A 25,847-nucleotide genomic window follows, 5' to 3' on the forward strand; every position below is an offset into this window, starting at 1 on the left:
TTGAAATGTGGTTATGATATTTAACTGAACTTCTTGAAAACCTGGAGTGCAGGTAGTCCTCAACTTACAGCAGTTTGCTTAGTGACCATACAAAGTTACGACAGCATTGAAAAAAGCAATTTGTGACCATTTTTCACACTTATGACCCTTGCAGTCAAGATTCAGACACTTGATAACGGGCTTGTGTTTATGACCATTGCTGTGTCCCAAGGTCATGTGATCCCCTTTTGTGACCATCTGACAAGCAAAGTCAATGGGGAAGCCAGATTCACTTAACAACCATGTTATTAACTTAACAACTGCAGTGATTCACTTAAAACACCTGTCACAAGAAAGGTTGTAAAAGGGAACAAAACTCCCTTAACAGACATTTCACTTAGCAACCAAAATTTTAGGCTCAACTGTGATCGTAAATTGAGGATTACCTGTACTTTTTTTTAAAACTGTGAGCGCCAGTGCAGTGACAGTTTCCCCAAGGAAATAGCAAATTAAGAGAGAAAGAAGAAAGGTGAGATCCAAACAAGAGCCTAGAGGTTCAGGGCATTGTTGTCTCAGCAACAGGACCTTACCGTATAGTTGGGATTGCCAGGCTGAATGCGTAGTTCAGCCAGTATCCAGATACCATTGGTAAGTTTCAGGGACTGGTACAGCATGTCCTGGCCTTCCACATTTCTCTTGGCAATGGTATATATGTTGTTGTTCTGGAGCTTACTGGAAACAGTATCTAACAGAAGAAAGAAAGCCCCGTTAGATGTTGGAAATCTTCCAAGCATACCACCTGTCTGAGATCATACCAGGAGACAATCTAGAAAATTGTAACAGTACAAATTGCTATCGCTGGTTCATGCTTCGCCACTTGCTGTGCCAGCGTTCTCTTCTTGCCAACTATTCAGGCCCACAATTCAACATTAAGAGTAAGAATCCACTTGACAATCTATTTCCATTCTGTTTCTGACCCTTTGTCTCCCTCTGCCTGACAGATGAGCTGAACATGCAGTACCGTGCAAGATGGTGGGCCTTTGGAGGGCTGGAACAATCTCCTAAGAAGAGACCCACTCGAGTTACAAAGGGCCCAGTTCTAAGGAGGCTATCCCAGACTTGGGGCAAACGATGAGCGGCCATTTTAATACTCATTCCTTCTCTCTTTGTACGTGTTCATGGATCCAGGTAGACTAATTCAGCAGTTGCATATTTATTAGCTGTTAGGGGCAGTGAAGAGAAGGTTGCCAGTGCTTCTGTGGGAATCAGGGAACCAAGTAGGTAAGTCTCTGGTTTGCCCTCCTACTTTCTTCTAATTTGTTTTGCTTTTGACTAAGTAACTAAGAAAAAGTGGGGGGGAGAGGAGAGAGAGAGAGAGAGAGAGAGAGAGAGAGAGAGAGAGAGAGAGAGAGAGAGAGAGAGAGAGAGAGAGAGAAATCCCTGCTTATGAGGAGCTCAGAGTCAAGACCTTCAGGAGTTAACACTTGTCATCCTCTCTTTCAAGGGCTTCCTTTCCATTCCTATTTCTTCCTTAATTGCCAGAAGATTCCATACTGCGCAGTACCCTCCCCAAATGCTGTATCAGTAATGTAGAGCAAAGCGGGCCAAATGCAGCAAATATATCCATAAGCCAACAGATGCCTTTTAACAAACGCGTTCATTTTCTGTGTTCTCCTAACGTAGAATTCAGAAGCAGCTTCCAAGTGGACCAGATTAGTGCTGGATCCACTTGAGATCCTAGAATGGTTGACTTAAGGGGCCATGCTGGAGGGGTTATTACTCCCCCCTCCCCCCACACGTGGAGACATAAACATTCGATCTCTCTTTAACTGCGTTCACAATTCAATGGGCCTGCTTTTGCCTTTTTCTTGGTTGCTGTGGAAACTGAGACACCCAGGCAACTCATCTTTTCCAGGGATTGTGTCCTATGGCTCTACCCACAACCTTTTTCTCGAGAAATTCACCATATAGAACAGTCGCCCTCTTTTTATGCAGGATTAACAGCTGCTCACCACCGTGGAGATTTGAAAACATGACTTCCCCTTGAGAATCCTGGGACGAAAGAAGGCTATTCTATTCTATAAGTTTTGGAGGTTTGTGCATGTATGTTTAGCCAGTCTGGATTCTTAGCAATTGCCTGACGAGTCCCTGCAGAGCCCATCTGGTGTGGCAGTTAAGATAGCAAAGCTACATCCTGGGAGACGGAGGGTTCTAGTCCCCTGAGCCTTAAAGCCAGTTGGTTGACCTTGGGCCAGTCACTCTCTCAGCCCTAGGAAAAAGGCAATGGCAAACCACTTCTGAAATCTTGCCAAGAAAACTGCAAGGGCAGTCCAGCAAGTTAAAAAGCTGACTTGGAGACGCCAAAATAAATACATAAAGAAAAATAAAGAAAAACTGTAATCACTTGCACACTGTCCTTGCAAAAATTAATTCTCCAAACTTATTTTAAAAATCACATATTTTATAAACTAAGATCTGGTTTGCATTCTGAAGGATTCCAAAACAGCCCAATACACTTGGGTAAATTTCCATGCTCACAAGCAGCCTGGGAGCCCAAATATAAATTTTGATTCAGAATCCAAATGTCCATGCCATTCTTGTGACTGTCCCTGGAAATTAACTACAGTCTAGATTCTCTTTGACAGAACTGGATGAAAAGTGCAGGAAAAGTAGTCCCACACGAGGGGATGAGAAATGCCAAATTTCAAATAAATAGGTTCAGGGACTCTCTCTCTCTCTCTCTCTCTCTCTCTCTCTCTCTCTCTCACACACACACACACACACACGAAACACCTTCACCTTTTATGTTTATTTTCAGACTCTTTTTTTCCGAGACTCAGGAATTTCCAGCAAAATAGCTGCCTCTGCAGCAATCAAACTTGCTGTTTCAGAGGAGGATATGCAGGAGGGCTGCCCAAGAGAGGCTTTGATAATTTGAGCAGGATCCCTTTTTTTGTGGCAATAAGTATTAAAATGACATGGAGATTAGAAGTGGCTCTAGTTAAGAAGCTGCAAGATTTCAGAAGGAGAGTTAATGAGCTGGATTTTGGGGAGCAACGGATAGAGATGTGGGAGGAGAGTAAATCATTTTTAACAGGAGAATCATGACTGAAGCCAGTCAAGTTGACTGCACATTGACCTAAGAGTAATTGTAAGCTCTTTGGCCTCACAATGTGCATTTAATATATTAATTAGTTTCTTTTTAAAAACAACAACAACCTGGTGTCTCCTTTGGGGAACAGGATCGTTCCCTTTCCTTCAAAGGTGTCAATGTCAGCCAGCCAGCCTTTCCTCCCTTTCCCAGTCCTCCCATGCCAAGGCTGATGTCAGCTTCTCAGGGAATGAGCAAGGTTGCTAGGCAACATTGCCTGGCAGTGCCTGACACGTGAGGTAGACCGGTATGGGCTTGTGACAGGCTTGCCTTTATAAATGGGACCCTGTGCAGAGTGGCAGCACAACCTTAGCACCAAATGGGGCAGATCATTTGGCAAAGATTCCTGGAGAGGCACGGAACTTGAAAGAAACACCCCTCCCCATTTGCTGTTGGTTTATCCCAAGACAGCTTGGTTGCTGTTAAAAATGCTTTGGATTCCATCAGAGCTTCGCTTTATGATTATCTGGTTGGAGAAGGAAACAAAAACCTGCAGTCAAAAGTTCGCAGTGGCAGTCCCTCCAGAAATAATACTCTCCAAAACTTTTCTTTTTCTTTTTAAAGAAGTGTTAAGCATCTGAATTGATGCCTCTTCATTTCAGCAGATTGATTGGTTGATGCCTGAACAGAGAAATTTATCTTGTGTTGAGTATATTCAGCATACATTTCAGGGGATTATACTGAATTTAAGTAAACGGCTGCTAGAGCAAAAGACTTGGATAGATGGATCTAATCTAGACTGACTAATTGGGACAATTCATTTGACCTCTTTTAAAACCATTGTTCTGGTACAGGTATTAGCAGAATACCTTATACCAGATGTGTTGTCCAACCTTGGCAAGACCACAAAAGAGGATTGTGGAGGAGGCAGCATGAGAGGGCCCAAAATTTTCCTTAAATTTGATCAGTGAACATGAACTGCTCCATACAAGCCTATCCATTATTTCACACTGGCTTTGTGGTGGATGTAGTCTGGATTTCCATGAGGGAGGGGCTGAATCCCAAAGGACAAAGAGACATCTGACTTCAGATAGTTTGATTGGTGGGAAGAGAGTTAAAGCAGAATTTATCTTTAGCGATGCAAGTCATTGCCTAAGTTTGGTAAGGATTCTGTCAAGAGGGAAGGAACAATAAAGGAAACTGTTCAAAAGTAACTCTACGTGTCTTTCTTGGGGCCTGACAGGCATTAATCATGTACAGTTTACAACATTATATCTGGAGGCCTAGGTACATTGATAATATCTGTGTTTGTTTCACTCACAAGGGGTGCTGCCAACCTTTTCCAGGCTCTTCCACACAACATAATCAGAACAGCCATAACAAAGCTTTCTCTAAACCCATCCCATCCCCCTTGCAGCTCTCATTATGATGGCACTTAAATATAGCCTTGACTACCCTAATTCCTGCTCAGCAGAATTATTCTGACATGTGCGAGAGAACACCCCCAGCCTGCTATCATTGGAAAGGCACTGGCTTTGTGATCAGAGACTTAATTGCTACGCTTATGCCTTTCTGACACTCGGAACTTAAGTCACTGCAGGAGGGTGACCTTGCAACTAAGGATGGGGGTGGCAGCATATTAGGAGAGAAGGCAAGCCCCGAGCACACAAGGAAACTGACATCGAGAGTGTGCCTTGGCTTAGTCGGACACAAGCCTGCAATTGTGCGAACCACCTACTTTAGAAATGGCATGCCTGCTTTTCTTTTGTAGTGATAATTGGACATTGGAACATTTTAAAAGGGGAGCAAGGAAAGCGGTTGGTGATGTGTGTTTGTGTGGTGGGAGAGGGGGCAATGGCTGTTAGAAATAGGCAACACCGCAACAGCAAGCTGAGAAACAAATGGAATTTTATTCCACAGAAACCAGATTCCGTCCTTGTAACTAGTTGCCTGAAGCAAACATCGATGCACAGACTTACTTTGATTTGAAGACATTTTGAGCACAAGGCAAACTTTTTGCCATCCTGAAAAGCTTATTGTGTGTATGTAACTATATACAACTGATTTTTCTTACTCTAAAAATATTTTTAATTATAAAAGATTGTACAATTCAGTTGAGGCCATAGTAGACATTTTATGGAAACACTGCATGTAGTAACTAAGCATAGACTCCGCTACTGAGCCTTATGGATAAAATTAGTATTGTTGCTAATTAAAATACATGTCTTCTGCTGAAAATAAGCTCAGCTAACTGAATCATTAACTAGTATCTTTCTCCTACTTTCCTCATCTTCCTAATATTGGTTTCCCAATTTTAAGATTTAGATTACAGCAGCCTACCTATTTGCTATGGTACTCTGTCAAATAGGTCAGGCCAATTTCTGGCAATATTGCACAATGAGTATGTCCAATGCTAAGGAATGAAGGAATGTTTAGTTCAATAGTTGGATAGACACAGTATTATCACACCAGATGTAAAGTAGCACCCACATGGATTAAGATAGCAACACCCTGGCAGGAAATAAATTTATAGTATATTTATTTCATAGCAAATTTGGTGACTCGTGATGCAAGAGATTGATGTAAATTGGAATATAAGCTCCAGGTAAAGTCATCCTTGCCAACAAAATCAAAAGGAGAGAGGTGACCTTGAGAGTAATCTACAGCAGAGGTTGAGGGCAGATGTGCTCTGCAGGTATGAGTATAAGGAATTAAGAAAATTCATGGACATGGTTGCAGCAAATAAACATTGGAAGGCATTCCTCTAGTTACTAGGGAAGAAATGCAGATCTGTAAAATAGTGAAGCCTGGGTGTATTAATACTTTATTACATAACATTACTTTTTACACTCAGCTGCCAGTTTGTTTTGAATTTTATGTTTAGTGCTGTGCACTTTAAGATTTGATATTGTGGTTCCCCTTTAAATTGTTTTCACCATGCATATAAAATGAAATAAATAGGACTTCCAAGGGAGGTATGGTGAACTGAAGATGACTCTGCAAAAGCAGAACTGATAACTGTGGCAAAGACCAAGGAACCAAGGAGTACACCGATCCTTGGAACCTCTCTGGATAAGGAAATGATGGGAGATTGCACACATGCACTCCAGATGGCTCTTCCTCAAGAGGAGATAGCTGGACAATGGTTTTCTGTGGGTTTGAATACCTGGAGGCAATGGGATTAGGCATATTGCTTGCTGAAGGACACTAAGTTTGCAAACTTCACATTTTAATCACTTGGAAATTGCCCTTTAACTACTTCTAAACTATTAGAGACTTTTGGAACAACTACTCTGAAAACACTGGGGGAGTCTGCCAATTTTGAATGAAAGAAAACATTACTTGTAAGAATTTAAAGAATCTGAATTAAACACCAACAAGCTATATAAAATGTTGATCTTAGAAACAAACTGGAAGATTTCAATTTGTTTTTCAATTGAATTGTACAGATTATATCTTATACTAAAGGTGGAAAAAAAATCTGAAGTGATTTACCTTGGTCTGAATTTTTTTAACATCTCAAAAATTGGCATTTTAACAGAGTTTTTTTTAAATATTCACTGTACATTATCTCTGGCAACCCTTTAAGGACTTTCTGCTGATACCAGGGCTGAAAAGATGTTTTATGGATTTGTTTAAAGATAACAGATAGGAAATGGGATAAAGAGATAAATGGCTATAACCTCTTAGGGGGTGAAGAGTCACCAAAGTTGTTTATACTTGTGAAAGTTGGAAGTCACATCTGTGTGTGTGTGTGTGTTCCTACTTTTCTCCTACTTTTACTCAGAGGTGGTATTCAGCAGGTTCTGACCAGTTCTGGAGAACCGGTAGCAAAATTTTTGAGTAGTTTGGAGAACCGACGGTAACCTTCCCCCAGGAGTGGGGTAGGAATAGAGATTTTACAGTATCCTCCCCCTGCCACGCCTACCTAGCCATGCCATGCCCACCAAGCCACGCCCACAGAACCGGTAGTAAACTTTTTTGAACTCTCTCTCTCTCTCTCTCTCTCTCTCTCTCTCTCTCTCTCTCTCTCTCTCTCTCTCTCTCATTTGATTTCATAGGAACAGTCATGGATAAGTAGGGCATAGTTTATTGCCAACATTTGCAGGCAACATAAACTGAAATTCTATATTAGAGCAACACTGAGTGCATAACTTTGGAATCAAATTGACTACATAATAGGAAACAGAATATGAATAAACGTAATTCAGTCAGTCAGGATTTTTTAGATGCAGACTGTGCAACAGACTGAATTGCTGATGTCAAATACATGGATTAAACTTCAAAAATTAGTCAACTGAATATGTTAGCAAGATTTTACCTTGAAGTCATGCAATCAGATACAAAGATCAATGCAAGGAACCTATTCAATTACACTTTTATGTGGGGGGGAAACTTGAGAAGTTAGATAAGAAAACAAAAATGATACACAAATAGATTATGTATCCCTAGTTGGCTGGGGAATTCAGAGAACTGAAGTCCACGTATCTTGAAAGTGGCCACGTTTGAAAAAAACCCTGATCTAGAATCTGCATTTGCACAGTTCCTCATCTGAATCTTGATTTGACTAGATCAGTTTGGGTGATTCCAATCTTGTTGCAGGGCAACTGTGATTGAAAACTTTCCAGTGTTTCAAAGGCTGTACACACCATTACAACACCATTACATGTACATTACATTAATTACATTACATGTAATTACCATTACATGTACATTACATGTACGACACCATTAAAGCCAACATCTTTAACACATTCTTCGGCTCAGTGTTTGTAAACAGTAATGGATCATGCCCAATGTTTCCTAGCCGTATCACAGATAACAACAATGATCTAATACATATCGATTTTACAGTAGACAACGTTGAAAAAGCACTACGCAATCTAAAACCATCTCTATCTATTGGACCGGATGGAATATGTGCCTACTTCTTAAGAAAGCTATCCACTGCCATAGCCAAACCTCTAAGCATAATCTTTGAAAAATCTTTCAGGACCAGCTCCTTGCCTAACCTATGATTACAAGCCACAGTCATCCCTATCTTCAAAAGGAGACCCAAGCCTAGTTGAAAATTACAGACCAATCTCCTTATGCTGCGTCACCTGTAAAGTCATGGAATCAATTATTAACCAATCCATCATCCTCCATTTAGAGACAAACAACCTACTCTCCAATAAACAATTTGGTTTCAGAAAAAAACTATCCTGTAATCTGCAACTCTTACACTGCAAAAACATATGGACTACACAACTCGACCAGGGCAAAGCAATAGACGCAATCTACATAGACTTCTGTAAAGCCTTTGATTCAGTGGTACACGACAAACTACTCCTAAAAATAAAATCTTATGGTATCTCTGGACAACTGAATAACTGGATAGAAGCATTCCTGTCAAACAGACAACAAATGGTCAAAATCGGGAATGCCCTATCAAATCCAGTACCTGTCAATAGTGGTGTTCCCCAAGGCAGTGTTCTAGGACCAACTCTCTTCATAATCTACATAAACGACCTTTGTGATCATATCAAGAGCAATTGCGTTCTCTTCGCTGATGATGTAAAGCTGTTCAATACCACAGACAATACTACTACCCTACAAAAAGACCTAGACTATGTATCTGAATGGTCTAACATATGGCAACTTCAAATCTCAACAAATAAATGCTCTGTCTTACATATTGGTAAAAAAATCAGAAAATAAAATACAAGCTGAATAGTCAAGATCTTGTTGATGACCCAAGCTCTGTAAAGGACCTGGGAATACTCACCTCTAATGATCTAAGTGCTAGAGCCCACTGCAACTACATAGCCAAAAAGGCATTAAGAGTTGTTAACCTAATCCTACGTTGCTTTTTCTCTGGTAATATCTCACTACTAACCAGAGCATACAAAACATTTGCTAGACCAATACTCGAATACAGTTCATCAGTCTGGAATCCTTATTACGTATGTGATATTAACACAATTGAGAAAGTCCAGAAGTATTTCACAAGAAGAGTTCTCCACTCTTCTACTCGTTGTAGAATACCTTATGCCACCAGACTCGAAATTCTAAAACTAGAAAACCTTGAATTACGCCGTCTTCGGTCAGACTTAAGCATGGTATATAAAATCATACATTGCAATGTCCTACCTGTCAATGAATACTTCAGCTTTAACCATAACAACACAAGACAGCACACAACAGATACAAACTCAAAGTAAACCGCACCAAACTTGATTGCAGGAAATACGACTTCAGCAATAGAGTGGTCAATGTCTGGAATACTCTACCCGACTCTGTAGTCTCTTCCCCAAACCCCAAAAACTTTAACCTTAGACTGTCTACTATTGACCTCACCCCTTTCCTAAGAGGTCTGTGGGGGCGTGCATAAGCGCACCAACGTGCCTACCGTCCCTGTCCTATTGTTTCTCTTATTCTTTTATTTTTCTTATATGTACCCATTTCATATATTCACAACTATGTATACACTTGTACTTATTATCTTGTAAACAATTGACAAATCAAAAATAAAAAAATAAAAAAAACAGCCACATTCCCCAATAATGAGCTTCCTTGCCCATAACAAAAAAAGGTGGTGGGAAGTGAAGCCTTTCAAAAGTGAGCTATCATTGGGGAAGTGGCAGCATGTGTGGGGATTTGCCAGTCTCACTCGGTTTGTGAAGAATGTGAAAAATGGGTCATGTGTAATAAGCAAGATTTTATTTCATTAGATTGGCTTCCCCCATCTCCCGGGCTGATGTTTTGCTCTCACAGCAATTAGAGAGGTTTTCTGGGCTGTCTTTTCCTCCTGCTCCCACTTGCTGGTGTCTGAAGATTGGGCTGCCAAGATTTGCAGGAGAAAGACAGAGGAAGCAATATTGCCAGCTAGATGTGTACTCTGCTGGGAGCAATGAGGTTGGCAAGAAAATCTACAGAAGCTCAGCTGATGATTTCCTAAGAAAGGGAACTTGTAATGAAGAGGTGGGCAACAGGAGGCTCCTCGGAGGTGTGCAGATTATGAATCCCCCAACCTCCTCCCCTTCCCCTCCCAATTGCTATAGTAGATAATGCCATTTTAAAGGAGGAAATACTTGAGAACTACCATAAAAGAGACTTTTTTTCCTAGTTAAAAGAACCCACCAAAGCACTGCACAAAAACCCAGGAAGAAAAAATAAAACTCAAGACTTGCTCAGTATGGGACATACTCTCACCTGTTACAGTATGTATTATTGGCACCAAATGGCTGCTCACTCGTTATAACAATAGGAAACATTATTTATTTATTTATTTTATTTATTTATTTGATTTGCCAATTGTTTACAAGATAATCAGTATAAATGTATACATAGTTGTGAATACATGAAATGGGTACATATAAGAAAAATAAAAGAATAAGAGAAACAATAGGACAGGGACGGTAGGCACGTTGGTGCGCTTTATGCACGCCTCCTACATCTCTTCCTCTCTCCCTCTCCCCCCCTCTTTCTGTATGGTTTCAAGCATATATTGCCTGGAGTGGAATCTCTTTGGCATTCTAATTCTCTTGAGTTCCAATAATAGTGTAGCCCAGTGGTCGGGGAACAGGGGTAAATTACCCCAAATGGGGTAAAACTGAAAATCCTGGGGTAATGAGGACAGCGACCGTTCTCATTACCCCCAGGCATTTTATTTCCGACATTCTGTTCGCCTTCGGTGAATGCTGCTGGGATCGGGAATCAAGGACACAAATGAGAGAAGGGGAGGGAGGAAGCAACAGAAGCCTGTCCTGCTCTCTGGCTCAGCAGCCGGTTTCCTCCGCCTCATTCCTCTCTCAGTCGCTCTCTCGCTCCTCCACCAGCCCAGGAAGAAACTGCTTCAAAGAAGCCGGGGGGTGGGGGTGACGGGCGCTCGGAGAAGCTGCGCTCCGAAACCACCAGAAACGAAGGCAGGCAGGCAGAACGGAGGATTGAACCGTGGGCGGCGGGGTGGGGGTGAACGGGCGCTTTGGGGAAGTTGCGCCGACAGGAAAGCCACCCCGGCTTCTTTGAAGCAGTTTCTTCCTGGGCTGGTGAGGAGTGAGAGAGCGACTGAGAGAGGAACGAGGCAGACACCTGAGGGATGGGGCTGAGGGAGGGAGGGAGACACCTGAGGGATGGGGCTGAGGGAGGGAGGGAGACACCTGAGGGATGGGGCTGAGGGAGGGAGGGAGACACCTGAGGGATGAGGCTGAGGGAGGGAGGGAGACACCTGAGGGATGGGGCTGATGAAGGCAGGGCCGAGAGGTGAGGCTTCTCAGCTGTCCTGCAGGGACTATCTGTTGCTCAGGGTTGCAATGAGGAGGCATTGGCGTTCCCTGAACTTGGTGGTTTGCTGGCAGACGTTTTATTACCCGACTAGGTAACAACATCAGATGATGTCAGATAATGAAACGTCTGCAAGCAAACCACCAAACTCGACTCTTCTCCCCCCATCCTTGAAAAAGTGTTTCTGAGTGAAACTGGTCCCTGGCACAAAAAAGGTTGGGGACCACTGGTTTACATACAAATAGTGTATGATTTCCTTCCTTTCAAATCAAGGGGGTAACATCGGCGTTTATAAATTTTTTGGGGGGTAAAAGGTAAAAAAGTTCCCTGACCCCTGGTGTAGCCCAATGCAAGCAGAGGAAGATGCTTGGAGGAGGCCTCAAGGCTGCAGATGCATGATTGTTTTAAAGATTAAAAATGTCTTGACAATACCACCTCTTTCCACATAAAACATATGTTGTGCTTTGTGAGGGCCAAGCCCACTCACTGCCCCAGACTACACTGAATTTGCTGGCAAACTTTCCTATCAGCAATACAACATAATTTAAAGACACTGTGTTACCCAAAAATTTGACAGATAAAATAACCACATTCCTTTATTAATATGTGCATTATATTAACGGCTTTTGGTCAAGCACATTTGATGTTTAGAAAATATGACGGGGGAGCTCTAGCAAAACTATTTCTGAGAGGGGTCCCTCATTCACAATTTTTTTTACTACAGGGACATAACTGGTTGCAAAACCAAATTTATGGAAATAGCAATTACCACTTCATAAAACCTTCCATTTCCAGAAGATATTGCCTCTTCTGCTTATTCTTTCTCCTTCTGTCTAATCAGGTGGACGTACTTACAAATAAACCACTGCGCTTTACCTCCAATTTTTATTTTCTGAGAAAGTGTTTGGTTGCAGAAACTGTTTTAGAAAGTGAAAAGATAAACTTGGAAATAGAGATGATGTTGAAGGTTAATGCTTCACTTTCAAACATCCCAATTGTGCACTTCTTAGAACTAAAATATACACAAGTCAGGTGAGACAGAAAGCTTTTAGTACCAAGAATCAGTGTGATATGACATTCCTGAACCCCTACCTTATCCTCTTACAAGTTGGATCCCCACTGTATGCCTTTCTCTGCCCTCCCCCTCCCACACAAACCCAGGGTGGCTTAGTGGTAGAGAATACATATATAGACTGGGGTGAAACCAGGCTCAATAGCAGTGACTGTGAGGGGGATCTTGGAGTCTTAGTGGACAACCAACTAAATATGAGCCAGCAGTGTGCAGCAGCAGCCAAAAAAGCTAATGCAATCCTAAATTGTATTAACAGAGGGATACAGTCAGGATCAAGGGAAGTAGTAATACCACTCTATAAAGCCTTAGTAAGACCACACCTAGAGTACTGCATCCAGTTTTGGTCACCACATTATAAAAAACTTTAGAAAGTTTTTTCTAAAGTTGAAACTTTAGAAAAAGTACAGAGAAGAGCAACCAGGATGATTAGGGGACTGGAAGCTAAAACATACAACGAATGGTTGCAGGAACTGGGCTTGGCTAGTCTAGTGAAGAGAAGGACATGATAGCAGTCTTCCAATACTTGAGGGGCTGCCACAGGGAGGAAGGGGTCAAGCTATTTTCTAAAGCGCCTGTAGGCCAGACAAGGAATAATGGATGGAAACTGAACAAGGAGAGATTTAACCTGGAAATAAGGAGAAACTTTCTGACAGTGAGAACAATCAACCAATGGAACAGCTTGCCCTCGGAAGTTGTGGGAGTGCCATCACTTGAGACTTTCAAGAAGAGATTGGACTGCCATTTGTCAGAAATGGTGTAGGGTCTCCCACTTGGGCGGGGTGGTGGTGGTGGTGGACGTGGACTAGATGACCTACAAGGTCCCTTCCAACTCTGATTATTTGTATCTGTATCTGAATAGAAAATAGAGGTGAGCAGAAATCATTCCACAGGGCTGATGCTGCAACAGCATAAGAGCCATTCCTGCCATCAGCTCTCCTGGTTTCATGGGAGTAGGTAACAATTAATAGCTTTTTCTGAGAACAGCAGATCAGTTGAGTTAATTCTGGTTGTAAGCGGTGGTCCAATAAGCAACTACACGCCAAGAGATATAGATCAAAATCAACCAATTGAATTGCACATCAAAACCTACATAAGGCCAATGTAGGACATGTAACATTGATGTTATACATTCTGACAGCTACTATGTGTCAGTCAGTGATCAGCTGCATTTTGCACTAATTCCAAGTTTCTCAGCTATTTTAGAATGCATTGGGGTTTAGGCAGATAGCAATGGGGACATGTATTACTGAGTGTCGTAAGATCATTATGGCCCAGAGAAAAGTGCAATTGATCAAGAAACAGAAAGCCCTCCTGGCCACTGCCTTCAATTACTCATTATACTCCTACCTAGGATGTTATCCAAGCCACATACCTGCTCTCTCAGGGGTGGTGTCTTCCTTTTGACAGACAAGATGAATGATCAAGAGTGACTCCATCTTGTTAATATTTAACTTCAGTTTATTACTCCTCAATCTCATGACACCAAGACAAGACCAGCACTGCATCGCTGAACCAGCACAGGGTGGTTAATGTACAATTGGGCATATTAATGATACTGCATCCTGAACAGAAGGATGATCTCTCCCGGTGGCTTCATTTAGATCATAAATAACAGGGGAGAAAACTTGAACTCTGTGACACACGTCAAGTGTGTGGCCACTGGACTGAGCCACAACTACCGCAGAGTGGAAACATCCACTCAGGAAAGAGTTGAGCCATTGCAAAATTACCTTCATTTCTAACCTAAGCATGTGGTCCAGTGGGATACCATAATACTGAAAGCTACTAAGAAGTTTAAAAGGACCACAAGAAATGTTTCCCCCCAGCCAGGTTCCAACAAGTCATTTACCAGTGTAACCAATGCCATTTCAATCACATGCCCCATGGCTGAAACTGAAGTGATTCAAACAATCCACTTTCTTTAGAGTCCTTTGCAGCTGACTTTCCAGGGAAAGGCTAACAGGTTTACAGTTGTCTAATATGGCTGAATCCAAGGAGGGCCTCTTGAGGAGCAGGAGTATCACAGCCTCTTTCAAGGCTGCAACCAGGATCCCTTCCCCTGCCCCCTAAACAACCAGGAAAGACACGGACTCACAGCCCAGGAGGCAGAAGTTATATTAACTCTGTCCACCGATTGGAACCCGCAGGCCAAAAAGAAACCCAGTTAATGACTAAGATAATGTTCTAGTCACTACCTTAGTCTCCAAGGCTCTGGCACATCTGAGTGACTTTATCAAAGTGTTGTGCACAATAGTCACAACAGCCCAGCAGGAGACCTTCCTGCTCAATTCTCTCCAACAGGAAGTTTTCAATCCTGAATAGTCTGCTCAATTGCACCCCAATGAAGCAATTAAGGGAGAAGAAATATATATACACGTCTCCCTTACTGATATGATATGTTCAAACTTTGTAGTATTTTTAAAATCATTTTTCTTTACCTGCTCTTTGGGTATAACTTCTGGTGCTGCATCTCTTGAAGCACCTTGATAAATTGAGGAACAACCCATGATTGAGGAACACACAAAAAGTCTGGTTGAGCATGATCTTATCAGGAGCTTGGCTCACTTCTTGTTGGCAGGGTCAACCAGAGAACTAAAGGAATTGCCCACCCCCTCCACCCCAATCACTAGGGAACTCCTTAAGCTCCCATTGGAGTCCATCCATATCCATTGGGCACAATAAAAGTCATGTTGAATACGAGACATAGGAAGTGCTACACCCATCCCAAAGAGCAGGTATTTTCAAGACAAATCATGAGTCACAAATGAAAACTGGCAGTTTTAGGCAAAGCTATAGATCTGATATTTTTAAAAACAAAAATTCAACTTACCAGCATTCAGGTGACATTCTTTAATTTGGAACTGAAGTTCATTTTCATTTGGGATGTCTTTCCATGTTGCGAGGAAAACTTGGCGTTCTGTAGGTTCAGAAACCATAAAACTGAGTTTTCCATATTCCTACAGCTGTTTGAGACTCCCCCACACTTTTAGGGCTAAGTGAAGATTTATGTAGCATCCCAAATATTAACAACAGCATTCTCTTTCAGCCTATTTTGTGTAGAGCTTCAGAGACTGAATTGGGGAAGGGGAACAGATTGTTCTACCCCTCAGTATCCCTTCAGAGGGCTATTTTCGAAGTGGCCACAATTCATGAGATGACACCATGCAACCTAGGGATGGTGAGGGGTGGAATGGCCTGCTTCCCTTCTCTAATGCAAGCTCTGGAGCTCCAGAGACCTACGAAAGGAAAGGGAGAGATCGGTGACAGGGGTGGGGACTTGGGGAGAAAAGTATAGAGTGGGAAAGGTCTGCAGGGACCTAATAGGATGAGATATGGCCAGTCATAGGGTGAATCTACCCAAATGTTGTACTTATGACCATGAGGATGCAGCACCACCTGTAGTTTTGAAACTGGGTCATAATTAGCTTTGCGGGGGGGTGGGGTTGTGTGTGTGTGGAATCTATAGAACTTTGCACAATTGCTAAGTTGAGGACTTCCTGTATGTGATTGTTATTTGGCTTTCATCCAGAGACACATTGTTCTTTTAGTTTAATGAGAGCCTGTTTGGTCTAGTAGTTAAGACATCAGACCACAAAGCAGGAAACTGTGAGTTCTATTCCCACTTTAGGCATGAAAGCCAGCTGGGTAATCTTGGGCCAGTCACCCTTTCTCAGCCCAACTCATCTCACAGCATTGTTGCTGTGAGGACAATAGGAGGAGAAAGGTGTGGTGGATAAGTATGCCATCTTTTTTGTAAAAATAATAAAGGCAGATACAAATAAATAAATACTGGTAACTTGTTTTTAACATTTGTTATGTATTTAATGGATTCTTAGCCCTCAGGACTCACAAGCCAATTGAGTGGACACGTAAATATATATAACATAAATAAAGTCCTCCGTTTCTTCCCTTGTTGATTTATAATCTGAAGATGAGATCAGGGATAAGAGATCCTTCTCATCCTAACCCGCTCCTCCAAAATTGGGCAGGAGTCAAAATAATGTTTTTCAGATCCAAATATCTTGCCTCCACTTACCCAATTATTGTAGGAGTAAATGGGCAGACTGATTTGGAGTATGTACCAGTACCAGAACTATTTTAAAGAGTAATTTTAAAGGTATATGGTGAAATAGCCTTCAGAAACCAGCATCCTCACTGTGGACAAGCAGTGTAGGACTTCAGTGAACAATGGCCATATAGATGGCTTAATTTTGAAGATGAAGGCCATATTTTCTTGATTGGGGAAAACCAGCTTGGACTCTGTATGGTCCACATAGCTAATGCTGCAGTACTTCATTTATTGTTTGTCCTTTACCTGGGAGAATGATTGTCCTTCCATGATACATATCCCATTCCACCCTTTAATTCCCTCAGGACCTAGTAATAACCAGATATACCACTCACCCATTTTGCCATCTTCTACGAAAAGCACATTGAGGGGAATAAGACAGCTGAAGTAAAAAACATCGATGTTGTTCTTTACAGCCACCTGCCCCAAAAGAGAAAAATAAATTTGCTATTTTTTAAAAGAAAAAAAAAAGCAATTTCTCCTAAAAAGATTTTTAAAATGTCAGTATGGCATAAATAAATACAAAAGAATACAAAACCCTTCCTGGCAGGGAAGGCCAGACCCTCAAAGAATAGCATTGCTATGGTTTCGTTCAAATAATTCAGAGCCATTAAACCCCAAGCTTGCTTGCCTGCTGCAGAAACCCTTCTATACATATAGGTCTTGTGTGAAGATCTATATCCTGAGATCCTCTCAAGTGCTTTAAAAAAAAGGGGGGGGGGCTTGCATTTTATATTATTTGTATGGATATACACAAGCATGCTTTCTTTAAAATGCCAAAATTAAGAAAAATGTCTGGGATCTGGGCAAGCATTTTGGAGCTAAAGAATTTTAAAATACAAAAGAAAAACAGATTTAGCTTTCCCACTTCTCAGTTGTAAATGAAGGTGGCCAAATCACATTTAGGTGACTGTCATGCTCTATTACTTGACATTTACTATATAAACTGTATCAGAATTAACTTAAAGTAATTCTGACCTGAGGAAAGCACATTTGCACATGGGCACATTTTAGAAGATCATCCTGAACTGGGCAGAAGCGCTGAGGAGCATCAGCATACTCAACATCATCATCTGCGCACAGCAATGGCTGCATAATTAAATCTAAGATCTCTAGCTTGGAAGAGGATTAGGAACAAACATTCAGAATGCCAGCCCATATTTGGTAAAGACTGAATCTGGAAGTGCTGAGAGAAACCTGCCCATCTATATCTTTTCCAACCTCTTTGACAGGGAATGTCTAAATTGGAATCAGAAGTTTTCAGTTCCTTGCCACCGATGAGTGTTCTGGGCACCCAGCAGGAATAGAAAGTCGTAGAACCTGGCATTCAGACATGATTGGAAGACCAGCAGAAAAAAAAACAGTGTTTATTTTTCAAATAATCCTAAATCAGTATGTGAGGATTTATTTGGAATCAATTAGCACAGCCTGCTAATTATTTCTTTCATGGAGGCTGCAGGTTGGATCATTTCTGGCTGCTTCTTGAATGCATCTGTTTTCTCAGAGTCTCAGCTAAGAGACAGGGCAACTATATTCTCCTGCAGACCAACAGAAAGCTGGTAAACCTGAACCACACAGTAGTGCTACTGTTCTCTTTAAGGGAGGGCCATGCAGGTTTTTCCTTCAAGATGTGTTTTAATTAATTACTTAGGCTTCCGGCGGCAATAGAAAGAATGTAATGGTGACAACACTGCAATAGGGAGACCAAGATTTTCAACTCAACCAAATGTGTAGTTGTGGTGCACAAAATATACATTTATGTTCATTTTGAGCTTTACATCTAGAAACCTGAAAAATTACACTGCCAAAAAAGCCATTATACCATCAACTTAGTATATACTAGGGATTTAATAGCTCTGCCAATATCAGTACTAACTATGATTTCACCATTTTAGGAAACCTGCCTCAAATCAGATTTATGCTGTTCTATTTTTGATTGCAACTGTGTCATTCTCAATGGGAAGCCAGGTGGTAAGGGGGCTTGAAAGTATCTATAAGTAGTCTAGAGCAGTGTTTCTCAATCTCAGCAACTTTAACGTGGCCACGGTGGTGCAGTGGATAGTCACAGTGATGCAGTAGTTAGAATGCAGCATTGCAGGCTAACTCTGCAGACTGCCAGTAGTTTGATCCTGACTGGCTCAAGGTCAACTCAGCCTTCCATCTTTCTGAAGTCAGTATGTAGACCCAGATGATTGTGGGCAATACGTTGACTCTGGTAAACCACTTAGAGAGGTCTGTAAAGCACTGTGAAATAGTGCATAAGTCTAAGTGCTCTTGCTATGTGTAGACTTCAACTCCCAGAATTCCCAAGCCATCCGTGATGTTGAGGGAATTCTGGGAGTTGAACTCTACATATCTTAAAGTTGCTGAAATTGAGAAACACTAGCTTAGAAAAAGCATTGTGGAATAGGCAGAATTATACATGAAAATCAATGCAGAAGACATACTGAGTCAAGAGGTTTAAAACCCAAGATAGAGAGTTTCATTCCCCATGCAACTCTTTGTTAAGTAAATGTAACTAAGTGACAAGGTAGATTTGCACATCCAGCCTTACATGCTACGATCAGCTCTGAGCCATTCTCCCTAAGAGAGGTCTTGCTGCCCCATGAGCACACGTTCAAATTACCAAGTGCTCCGCAAGAGCTTTCAAGAAATATTTTTTTATCTCCTTTGACTGCTTTAATCAAACACGTTTCAATAGTTTTCAAAGTGTCTGCCATCCAGAAGCTTTTCCTGCCTAAAGGCAATTGCCAAGGAAATCCTGAACAATCCTGCACCGAAGTCTAGGCATGCTCCAATGTTTTATTATGGCAAGATCTTATTATTTTTGGAACGGAATTGGAGTAGCCTTAGACAACAGATTTGCAAGATGAATTATAAAACATGAAGGGTAAAGCATTAGAAAGCAACAGTACTACATCTTTAAAATCAAAATAAGATTAGTATAGATATGTTTAATATTGAACCTAAGATGTCACTATTAAAAGTTTTTACAACTTTAATTGTTTGAGAACAACATATATGTTTTATTTAAGATTGCCAAATGCTTTTTTGAATGTTAGACTTTTGATTACATTACTTTTCTGGATTTTAGTTTCACTTAATTTTGAGTAAAGATACAATGCACTCATTTGTTATGAGTAAAAAATCAATTGTCCTTTCTTTGCTACTGAATTTGGGATGGCATTATTTTCTACTTTCCAGTTATGACTTCGCTTTCTCCAACTTTATTAACAAATCGGTAAGCCAATTTACTACTACTGTATATACTTGAGTATAAGCCTAGTTTTTCAGCCCATTTTTTGTGCTGAAAAATCCCCCTCAGCTTATACTCGAGTCAGATCCCCTCTGAAAAAAAATGGTGTGGAGTCGCGCCTCGGCGGCAGCGACTCCCAACAGCCCAGCCGGGAAGGGAAAGGCAAAAAGCGCTTTGCCTTTCCCTTCCCGAGGCGGCGGGACTGGGGCCGCTCAGGCGGCAGCGACTCCCAACAGCCCCAGCCAGGAAGGGAAAGGCAAAAAGCGCTTTGCCTTTCCCTTCCCGAGGCGGCGGGACTGGGGCCGCTCAGGCGGCAGCGACTCCCAACAGCCCCAGCCAGGAAGGGAAAGGCAAAAAGCGCTTTGCCTTTCCCCTTCCCGAGGCGGCGGGACTGGGGCCGCTCAGGCGGCAGCGACTCCCAACAGCCCCAGCCGGGAAGGGAAAGGCAAAAGCGCTTGCCTTTCCCTTCCCGAGGCGGCGGGACTGGGGCCGCTCAGGCGGCAGCGACTCCCAACAGCCCAGCCAGGAAGGGAAAGGCAAAAGCGCTTGCCTTGCCCTTCCCGAGGCGGCGGGACTGGGGCCGCGCCGGCGGTAGTGACTCCTGACTCAGGGGGCCTCCGAGGGAGGGGAAGAGAGTGACTCCTGCCTCCCGCTGTCATCATCATCTTCTTCTTTTGGGTTAGTGAATCAATTAAACCTTTCATGATAGTGAGATCGCTTCCCAAATTAATTATTTTTATTTTTGAAATTTACCAGTAGCTGCTGCATTTCCCACCCTCGGCTTATACTCGAGTCAATAAGTTTTCCCAGTTTTTTTGTGTAAAATTAGGTGCCTCGGCTTATATTCGGGTCGACTTATACTCGAGTATATACGGGTATATTTTGAAAAACAGAAAGCAAGAAGCCAGGAAATTTCCACAGGAATGGAATTCAACTATCATGCTGTCGTAAACAAGAGTAACTTGTACTGGATATACCGTAAGTTTGTGTTTTTGAGTGATCCACAGCTGTAATAATACTACAAAAAGTAAACTAGACTAATTTTCAAGGAATTCTTACGTTCTAAGAATATATGAAAATCCTTCATCTATCTAGTACTTTTTTTGCCAGAGAAAGAAACTAAGACAATACTGAACTAACCCTTATTATCTTCCAATGGGATGCCACAGCCATCTATGTGCATCTCTCTGTGATGACAATTGCATGAAAACATTGCATTTCCTGCTCCTCTCTTTGATACCAACTGGAAGGATTCAGTTACATTTCTGATGGGGACATCATTGGAAGACCCGAAAGACTAATCACGAAGAATATTTATCCACATTATTGCTACAATTGGAAATGACTTCACAGCACACTATCCAAAATAAGTAAGTAAGTAAATAAGTAAGTAAGTAAGTAAGTAAGTAAACAAACAAACAAACAAACAAACAAACAAATAACCTGTCCTTGGAAAGCATATGAATAAGCCTTGAACAAGATTGGAACAAAGATTCTACCTCCTGCCCCTGCCTGAAAGTATCATGATATATCATGATACATATCTTGTATCATGATACAAGAAGTATCATGTCACATTAATTCAATCCAGCTCTAATGCAGAATATGTGAATGATGGCAAGTAAATTATGAAGGGCAATATGAATTTTGTGGTATTGCTCTTTCATCCCAGATCTGCCCAGTGGTAATAAAGAAGGGTAAGAAAATGAGTAGGAAGGAAGAGAGTAGAAAAAAGGGCAAAAAGGACAAAATATTTAAATATCTACATTCCTTCCCCAAAATTGCTTCCACACACGTTAATACTCTTGAAGCTGAATCAGCTACATGCACAAGCTGCTTTTTCAGAGGGGATTAAAAAAAAAAAAAGATAAACGGGAACAGAAAATTCTTCTATCATTAACAGATTCTTTGGTAACAATGACATTTCTGAGACCTTCTGCTTGACAGCAACTAATTCCATCCAAAACAGAAGATTCCTGAACAAGGACCTCCTGGAGAGACACAGTCAGCTAAGCCAGCATGTGGTTTGGTTTTAACTTCTGTATCTGCTTGTGGGGCTGCCCCTTGCAACATCTTTAAATAAATAGCGTAACACCTAAGAAAATAAACTACCATAATGGATATATTTGGCCTCTTTTCTCCATCCAAATTCTTACTGAAAACTTCCCCTGCTTTCATATCACTCCACTAAGGAAGACAGCTCTGCCACATTTATTTATAATTCATTTACTTATATATCCTAGGACTGAATGGATGGGGGGAAACAAGGTTGGAATAAAACCTATCAATAAGGGTTGCTGTTTCTGCATAATCTATCTATCTCTTTTTAAGAAGAGACTGAATAACCATTTGTCTGAAATAGATAAGGGTTTCCTGCCTAAGCAGTTGGACTAGAAGACCTCCAAGATCCCTTCCAACTATTCCTGTTCTGTTCTGTTCCGTTCCGTTCTGTTCCATTCCATATTTTATTCTACTCTACTCTACTCTACTCTACTCTACTCTACTCTACTCTACTCTACTCTACTCTACTCGAACATCTCCCATGTGGGCAATCTTGATGGAGTCATGCTTCCTCTGAAAGCACTGATTTATGAATGGGCAGAGGAAGCTGTAGCCAGAGAAGTCTTTATATCTAGCTGTGGCTGAGGTGCCAGTTATGGTCTTTCCTGGATCAGGAAGCCCTGATTGCCTTTTAGACAGCTTGTGCAGGACTGTCTTTAAAAAGGAACTGGGCATACAGTGGCCAGACTTACAGTTGATGAAACTGGATACTGTAGAATTACTCCCTATAGAATCTGCCAAACGGGTGGCCCGTGCACCCGATATGTCATGCACAGGCCATGCCTACCCTGGTTCCACAAAGGCAAAAAAGTCGCGATATGTCATGATCCGGCCTGTGACGCGATTGAGTTTGCCCACCCATGCTATAGACCATATTTGTGACCAATTCTTTAATGGCCTTTCAATGTTGTAGTGGCACTGAAAAAAGTGACTTGCAATAGGCTGTCATACTTATAACCATTGCAGCATCCCTGTACTCACATGATTGCAAGACGGGTGCTTGGCAATTGGGGTGCATTTATGATGGCTGCAACACCCAGGGCCACGTGATTGCCATTTGCAACCTTCCCAACTGCAAATGGGGAAAGCCGAATTCGCTTAATGGATATGGCAAAAAAAGGTTGTAAAATTGGATACGGTCACGTGATGACTCACTTTAACAACCATATCACTTAGGGATGGAAGTCCCAGTCCCAGTTGTGGTTGTAAGTCAAGGACTTCCTGAATTTGAGGTCGCTGCACTGACAGTAAGATTCCAGCCCCAATTCAACCTACCTCTTAATCCCAATATTGCATAGTAGGGATACGTCATAGGCTGTCCTGCCAAGCATGAATCCAAATATGGTCTTAAAAGCTGTAAAGTGCAGGGGGTATCCACTAAAGCAGGCATGTCCAAAGTCCAGCCCAGAGGCCAATTGCGGCCCGTTTTCAAATTTTGAGCGGCCCGCAGCCTCTTCTCCCTGCCGGCTCAGCCTGTCACTCATCCCCACCGGCCGGCGTTTTCCCCATTTAATGTTAATAAGTCGGCCCACACACACATTTTTACCTCACCAAATCTGGCCCTCCTTGCAAAAAGTTTGGATACCTCTCCACTAAAGAGTCAGTACTTTTCCGTGATAGCCCCACACTTTGGAATATGCTCTGCTTGGAAGTCTTCCTGGCTTTGACCAAAAGCCCCAATTACTATTTTATTACAAGGAGTTTTCACCCCTTAGCATGTCTGAGAGCACCCACTATGCAAGTGTTTGATTATGCTTCTAAATATTCAGATTTTATGTAACAAAATGAACACAAATCTAAGAGTTCATCTACGGGCTCAGACTGGAGGCTCTGCAGCCCACCATCCAGTTCCTTGTTAAGAAGCCTTTATTAAATCTACACAGCCTTAAAAAAAAGTACCACCACTCTGGCTATCTCCTTCTCCAACAACAACGCTTCTGAATATGGAAGATCTACAGATAACATTTAACCTATTGGCTTTCTAAAAATAAAACCAGAAGAGCCCTCATGTTAAATGAGTAAAAATATTCAGTCTGAATATACAGAGGTAAACAAGCTGAAACTGAAGCCTGTTTTATGTTTTTTATTTTCCCAGTGAAGAACTTTTTTTTTTTTTTGGCTCACAAACTCCCTGCCTCTGTAAAAGCAGCTACACAGCTGCATCTCTCTTGTTCTCAACTCCAACCGGGAGCTTCCACATCGAGACAGCACTATTTCTAGCTGCCTGTCAGTAGGCTCATTCATAACACGCAGGACAGAAGTGCTGAAGAAAACAGTGCTTTTTATGGTTAATAAGCTTCCCTGTTGGGAATACCATAGAAAGATTATTAGAGGAGGGCTGGGACGGGGAAGAGGAGTAAAGGAGTCACAGTTTGCCTGTATACTGGAATAGAAACCATTGTGTAGAAGGCTATTATTTATTATAGTACCAGAATCAACTCGGGAGCCTGGTGCTTAGTTAAGGCACAGATGTGGAATGGGCAGAGCAAATTGGAATTTTTGTTTTTAATTTCTTTTTAAGATTGTTTGCTGCCCAGGGCCACTGAGATGGGCAGCCATACAAACTGAATGAATGAATGAATGAATGAATGAATGAATGAATGAATGAATGAATGAATAAATAAATAAATAAATAAATAAATAAACAAACAAACAAACAAACAAACAAACAAACAAACAAATAAAAGCTAGTTTTCAGAAATGTTGCACAGTATGTAATCCCTATCTGCCCATAAAATTCAGTCATCTCAGAAGCTCAATCTGTTTTTGGTTTAGATGATATGCAGACCCAATCCTTATATTATAGTATCATGCATGGACCGGCCGGCCCACCACCAAATTACATATTTTAAGAAAATTAGGTAAATTAGGTAAATTAGCCAGAATAAAATTAGGTAAATTAGCCAGAAAATCTCATTTTAAGAAGCCTTTTCATATACTGATCATTGCTACAATGAAATCCAGAAAATATTTATATGCGATGCACCAAATTCCTTTATTTTGTTTGCCTGAACTTTGCCTGAAGCTAAATTGTTTTGTTCCAACAACAGCTTCTTGTTTTATAAGGGGGAAAAAAAAAACCTCTGCCACAACATCACTTGAAAAGGATCTGACAGTTTCTTGACTATTCAGCCACTTTTGCTTCCATCCCCAACTCTTATTTTAATTTGTATTAAAATGCAAAACCCCAAAAATCTTGACTACTTTCTCCTCCATCTCCCCAAAACCCAGTGTTCCTACCTGAAGATTGTTCAGAGGTTCCATTTTCATGACTGGCCCCAAAGTGTTGAGTGGAAGAGAAACATCAATGCTTTGGTTTGGCATCAGAGGAGTGTGAATGGCCAGTGGGGTGCTGGGGATGACTCCAAAGCTGGATGGTTGGGGAGGAGAGAGAGGAAAGAAGGTATAACATTCAACAGAGAAGCCAAGAAAGATAAAGTGTGCAACAAAAAGGGTGTTTAGTTGATTCCAAGGCCTAACCTGTTCTTGTTGAACTGAATGGCAAAGTCACTCATGTGTTGAAGAGCCTTGTTGGTGAAACTCATATCCATGTAGATATGTCCTTGCCGATGGCCAAAGGTTCCAGAAATTTCCAGGCCTTTGGCTTTCACAGCCGGCAACCAGACCTATAAAGTGATGGTTGTTAGAGCAAGCAAAACTGGACTCATAAAGTAACAGAATAATTCCAGTGAGACTTCTTTATCATGATAGACAGTAATGTTGAGTGGGTGTGTTCAGCCTATCCACTTCAAATCATTGTATATATTGGTATATAATGATGACTGAATCTCAGATGGTCGCATAAATTCTTTCCAGCTGATTTAGAAAAGCTGAAGAGGAAATGTCTCAAAATCCATTTACAGCACTCTGAACAGAGTTCACAACAGTTTGGCAGTAAAAGAAGAGGATTTAAAGAGGAAATAGCATGCTCTAATTGGCAACTTGGCAACTTGAAGACATGTGGACTTCAGCTTCCAGAATTCCCCAACCAGCATGCTGCATGCTATAACAAAACAAAAAAACAAAACAAACCCAGAACCTCCATCCTGGTTTC

At 41.5% G+C, this 25,847-nt stretch overlaps 1 protein-coding gene across 2 annotated transcripts in view; it reads right to left on the reverse strand.

Annotated features, from left to right (window-relative positions):
* Positions 1-25,847, reverse strand: part of AP2B1 (adaptor related protein complex 2 subunit beta 1) — a 78,364-nt gene that overhangs the window by 5,932 nt on the left and 46,585 nt on the right. For both annotated transcript variants that reach the window (XM_026672452.2, XM_026672450.2), the window contains 5 exons: positions 25,274-25,419; positions 25,034-25,163; positions 16,812-16,896; positions 15,238-15,324; positions 570-724 (listed from right to left, as the gene is read on the reverse strand). In XM_026672452.2, coding sequence (XP_026528237.1) covers positions 570-724; positions 15,238-15,324; positions 16,812-16,896; positions 25,034-25,163; positions 25,274-25,419 — 603 coding nt within the window. The remainder of the gene's footprint in view (positions 1-569; positions 725-15,237; positions 15,325-16,811; positions 16,897-25,033; positions 25,164-25,273; positions 25,420-25,847) is intronic.

The sequence above is a fragment of the Notechis scutatus genome, chromosome 1 (assembly GCF_049901735.1).
Source record: "Notechis scutatus isolate UNSWTSFEM ecotype Mainland chromosome 1, rNotScu1.2, whole genome shotgun sequence".
NCBI lineage: Eukaryota > Metazoa > Chordata > Lepidosauria > Squamata > Elapidae > Notechis > Notechis scutatus.